At 25.1% G+C, this 5,640-nt stretch overlaps 2 protein-coding genes across 2 annotated transcripts; one reads left to right on the top strand and one right to left on the bottom strand.

Moving 5' to 3' along the window:
* Nucleotides 1-1,427: 1,427 nt before the first annotated feature.
* On the bottom strand, nt 1,428-3,645 carry Phum_PHUM125410 (RAC protein kinase DRAC-PK85, putative; the record flags this gene model as incomplete). The annotated part of the gene is made up of 8 exons (XM_002424243.1): nt 1,428-1,442; nt 1,481-1,575; nt 1,683-1,745; nt 1,824-1,951; nt 2,128-2,314; nt 2,577-2,834; nt 2,992-3,217; nt 3,568-3,645. 8 exons carry the CDS (start codon nt 3,643-3,645, stop codon nt 1,428-1,430), a joined length of 1,050 nt encoding a protein of 349 aa, XP_002424288.1.
* A 784-nt stretch (nt 3,646-4,429) lies between these two features.
* On the top strand, nt 4,430-5,617 carry Phum_PHUM125420 (uncharacterized protein; the record flags this gene model as incomplete). Its single annotated transcript, XM_002424244.1, has 4 exons — nt 4,430-4,707; nt 4,799-5,142; nt 5,264-5,496; nt 5,531-5,617. 4 exons carry the CDS (start codon nt 4,430-4,432, stop codon nt 5,615-5,617), a joined length of 942 nt encoding a protein of 313 aa, XP_002424289.1.
* Nucleotides 5,618-5,640: the final 23 nt, after the last annotated feature.

The following is a 5,640-nucleotide window of genomic DNA, read 5'->3' on the forward strand; positions in this document are numbered from 1 at the left end:
AAACTAATTTTTTTTTTAAAGTATAATTATAAAAAGTTTATACACACATACACACACATTCACAAACTGAACAAATTGTTTTTAAATATATATATATAAAAAAAAAAAAAAAAAACAGTAAATGTTTGGAGTCAAAGACACAAATGCAGGAAAAATAAAGAAGCACCATCACATGTGAGTCATAGTTACTAAAAATACTTTCACACATGCTAATGAGAAATAAGAAAGTGGTAGACAACTAAACTTTTTTTCTTTCTTTTCTCTTTCTTTTTTTATTTATTTATTTTTGTTAAGGGTTCGCTTTGACCTGTGTGTGCGTGTGCGTGTGTGTGTGTGGTCTCTCTCTCTCTCTTATTAAAAACATTAATTAAAAATCATTTCATTTCCTCTCCTTCTCCTTCTTCTTCTCTGCTTAATAAAATTACACAAAAAAAAAATGAGGCTTAGATAATAATAAATAATTTATTTTATCAAATTTTCATGTCCCTAATCAAAAAAAAAAAAAAAAAAATTAAATTTAAATTTAAATTTAATTTTAAACTAACGTACTAATAATAGGGGGGGGGGGGGAAATTCAAGTATGTCGAACGTTGTAAATAAATATCAATCGAATCGAATCGAATCGTTCGATTAATTAAATTTTGATTTTACGCAATCGATCTTATCTAAATTTAATTCAAAAAAAAAAAAAAAAAAAAAAAAAAACATCGAATGGATCGATGGATCGATAGATCGATCGAACGATTATAATGAGAAATTAAAAAAATTTATTTTTTCTCTTTTTTTATTAATCTTCTAATTTTAATTTGACTAAAATAATCTAATTTTAGATAAACGAGCGGGGGAGTCATTTAATATATTTAAAGTAAAAATATTTCGAGTCACACTCATTTCATTTTAGTTAAATGACAATCTCTTTAAAAAAAAAAAAAAAAAAATATTTTAAAATTAATTTCTTTTTCCCCTCTCCCCTTCCCCTCCCTCCCTCCCAACCAACAAACAAACGCAAGAAAAATTATTTATCACACAATAATTAAAAAAAAAAAAAAAAAAAGAAATAATTAATTATTTCATTTAAAACCCAACTAATTTATTTTAATTGTGTGTAATTAATAATTTTAATTAGGGGAGCGGGGGGAGGACTTTTGTTATAAAAAAAAAAAAAAATAATGTTATAATGAGATAAACGATAAAATCATTCGAGTCAATCGACAACCACGTGTTATTGTTTTTGCTAAATAAATCATTAATAAAATTATTAAATAAATTTTTTCATCTTACCTTCGACAAAGGTGGTCTTATTATTTGTATCACGAGCCCATTTTTTGAAATTATCAGGTTTTTCTATGTATTCTTCGAGCATGTCATCACTTATTGGTGACCAATCATCCTGAAAAAAAAAAAAAAAAAAAAACGTTTTAATATTTTCATATTTTTGAGTGCTGTAGACAAATAAGAAAAAAAAAAAAATTTCACTCACTGTATCTATATTTAAATGAACAGGAGTGGTAAGTTTCGAATCGAACGATTCCCATGTTTTGGTTATGTGGTGATCCACAGCATCTCGACCCTCATCTGAGTTGATTTGTCCTTTTTAAAAAAAAAAAAAACTTAATTGTAATCATACATAGATAAATTTCATAATGAATATATTATTTTAATATAATTAAAGAGTCAAGTACCTGGGGTTGGGGAAAAAGAAGGAAATTCTATTGTGTCCTCTTCGCACGACACGTTTTCACCTTCTGCAAAATAAATTAAAGATGTTTTACAATAATATTATTTATAAAGTATAAAAAATAAACTTACAATAAATTACTTACCGTAATTGTAATCGTCTTCTAAATATTTTACTGGCAAATCGTAGCCTGAGAACATTGTTATTAAATCTTCCATAATATCTTTAACTGTATTCATAGAAGGACGTAAAGATGGATCTTGAGACCAGCAGCTAAAAAAAAAAATAATTTTAATACTTCAATTTAATTTGAAAAATAATTGATGAAAGTATTCATTAAAAGTCACAGTAAATTTTTAAATTTCCTTAATTGAATGATAATAACAATGAATCATACAATAAAATCAACAACAAAAAAATAAAAGTTAAATTTTAAAACAAATATTTACCTTTTCATAAGATTTTCAATACATTTTGGACATCCTTCTAGAAGAGGAGGTCTTTGCCCTGTATGAACAGCCCACATTATTCTGAAAGCTGATCCTGCAATTTCATCGAAAGGTTTTTGCCTGCTTAAAACTTCCCAAAGAATAATACCCCAGCTGAACACATCACATTTTTCTGTATAATTGCTACCTGAAAAATTAATATAATTTATTAGTATTAAGTATAAGGTTAATATAATTTATTAGTTGGGAAAAAATTGAAATCATTATATAAGGAAACAAAAGTAAATAATAAATTATTAAGTATTACTTAACTACTGAAAGTAAATATGAAAATAAAAGTACAATTATGAGACTTTATATACATGATTTCAAAGCAATAACTAATTATTTGTCTTCTGATTCGATATTTACTGAAGACAAAAAATTTTGTTTCTTTATTAATAAGCTACCTTCGAAAACTTCGGGAGCCATCCAAGCTGCACTTCCTTTATTATTTGTCATGTAAGTTTTTTTATCACATGCTGTTCCAAAATCACATATTTTAAGAACAGTTCCACCTAGTACTAAAAGCAAATTTGGTGGCTTTAAATCTCTGTGGATTAATGGAGGCTGCATATTATGTAAATAAGCAACCCCTCTTGCACATTGCAAAGCCCAACTGATAGCATGTCCTGCTGTATAAATAGGCCCAGGTTTCGAATGCAATACTGAAATTTTATTTTAATTAAAAAGTTAATGGAATAAATATACACCATGTACCAAATATATATACAATAACAATGTTTTAATATGATATTAGTTTTAAAACTTGTGGTTATTTTAAACAAAAATATTTTATTTATTTGAAATTATTTGATTGCTCACCATTGTATAGAGAACCACCTTCTGCATATTCCATTACAAGACAAACAGGATTTATTGTACAAGCTCCATATAGTTTAACAATATTAGGATGGGAAACTCTTGATAGTTGATTTTTTTCCGTTGCAAAAGCTTTTTTTTCTTCGATTCCATCAATATGTTTTATTGCTACATAAATTCCTCTCCATTTTCCTTTTCTGACAACTCCAAATGAACCTTTTCCGACAACCTGAGAAATTTTTCAATTTATTGCAATAAAACATAACACAAAATTTTACATTATATGCTGTCCAGTTAGTTGAACTCAACTTTAAATCATAACATTACATATTAAAATCAATATTTTAGAGATTAATTAGCAATTATGAAAAATTATATATAAAATTTTTTACAAAACTTTATACGTGTCGGGCACAAGAACAATTAATTTTGTGGTAATTACGGCATTTAAAAAAAACAAAAAAACATTATATAGCTCATAACAAGTGTTAAGTTTTAATAAAAAATAAAAAAAATTAAAGATTTAAAAAAATACTTGCGAATAAATTTTAGCAGTGATTTAATTATCAAACCAAATACCTCAAATAACTCGATTTCACCATAATCGATTTCTTCAACGAATCGCTGAGGGCAAGTGTTTCCCTCTTGCTTTGCCATCTGCTGCTTTGCACATTATAGCATTAAACATTAAAAAAATATTACCAATTTTAGTATACAACAAGTAAATTGAAACATCTTTTAGGCTTAATAAAAATTTTTACAGTGTAATAAGTTAATTATTCTAAAGGCACGTTCAAATTCTTATTAAAAGTTTGTATAAAATTAATACATTAAAAGCTCTGAACATTTTGTTAAAAATTTACATCAGTAATAATTTGAAAAATAAATCGTATAAATAAATTTCAAGATTTTAAAAAACATTTTTTTTATCACTCAACAAACGAAAATAAATATCAAACATTTTTTAAATTGTACCCTTATAAAAAAATCTTACGAATGAAAATTGAAAAAAACTAAAATTTTGAAGAAAAGTTTTTGATCAAAAAATTTAATTTCTTAATGTTTAAAATACGTAAATTTTTAAATATTCTATTAGTAATTAATTTATATTACAAGTCGGTGAATTATTTTTTGGTTTGAAATGAATCGATTCATATGATAAAATTTTAATTATTATAAAAAAGTTAAAAAAATTAAAGTTGAAATTATAAAAAAAAAAAGAAATATAAATTAAATCGGTATTTAAGCCAAAAAAATGTCTAATGCCACGATACTATTGGTTAAAGAAATATGACATTTTAAAAATTGTTATGCACATTTTTTTTTAATAAAATTTTCTTAATAACGTATGTTTTAACAAAATATATATTTTATTAATTATTGATTATTCTAATATTTTATAACATTTCAAAATACTTGTTATCAGTAATTTTAATTTGCAATGGATGCAAAAAAATACCTAACCAATGTTACAATTAAACAAGAACCCAACACTTCTACCGCTAAAAAGATTTTACTCTCTAATTCAACGTTATCTACACTATCTACAAAAAATGTGACAAATGCAAGATTGCCGTCTTTCAAACCTCCAAGAGATTTATTTTTAACAGGTTCGGTAACCGGTAGTGCAAATTCTAGTTTTAATGTTAGTACCAATAATAAAGGTACCAAAAGAACCTATATACCCAATGTAAATGTAACTCGTAAAAAAGGATCCAGGTATGATACATATAAATTTTTTTAATATTTTTATGATGAAACAAATAATTTAATAATAATAATACTTATTTTTCAGCGAAACTGTTGTTAGTAATTCAGGAACAGATTCTCACCAAAAGAATAAAAATGATGATAAAAATAAAAGAAATCAAAATTTTAAAAAGCGAAATGCTAATGTTGTACAAACCAAAGGAGTTTTTTCAGAGGGTTTAGCTCCTGGAAAAATAAAAGCATATGGAAATAGTTCGGATGAAAGAGTTTCTTCTGCTCAGAGACAATTAATGGACAAACCGAAATTAAATTTAAATAAAGTAATTCATAAAGCTGATGAGGATTTAAAATTAAAATCAATATTAAAAGATGATTTTGTAGATGATTCTTCTCAAATTCCAGACATTAATTTTATTCCTAATAGTCTTCCTATGATGTACAATAGTAAGTAATTAACATTTAATTTTTTTAAAATAGGTTTTAATTATAGGTTTTAAAATAGGTTATGTTTGGGTTATTTTAAATAAATATTTTTATTATATCTTTATAGTTAAATTGCAAAAAGATTTAGAAGATGTCGATCAAACATTTGAATCACTTCAAATGAAAACAGAAAAAGCATCAAACATTAATGTAATAACTAAAAATGAAAAACCATCTATAGAACCTGCATTCGAATGTAATCAAGGTCCTAAAATGTTTTTATTCGAGTTTCCTAGTCTTGTTAAATCAAAAATAAATGTTTCAAAGCCACAAAAATCTTCCAAGACTCAACCTGTAGATAATGAAAAAGAAAGTGTAAGTAATTTTATATATTATTTTAAAGTTTCAGCCTTATTTTAAATTGTTAATAATTGAAATTTGTAGGATAATTATGAAAATCTTTCATCACATGGAGAAGGGTTTTTCGGTTATTTAAGAATACATAAAAATGGAAGAGCG

Source organism: Pediculus humanus, genomic scaffold, assembly GCF_000006295.1.
Source record: "Pediculus humanus corporis 1103172107475 genomic scaffold, whole genome shotgun sequence".
NCBI classification, from domain to species: Eukaryota; Metazoa; Arthropoda; class Insecta; order Psocodea; family Pediculidae; genus Pediculus; species Pediculus humanus.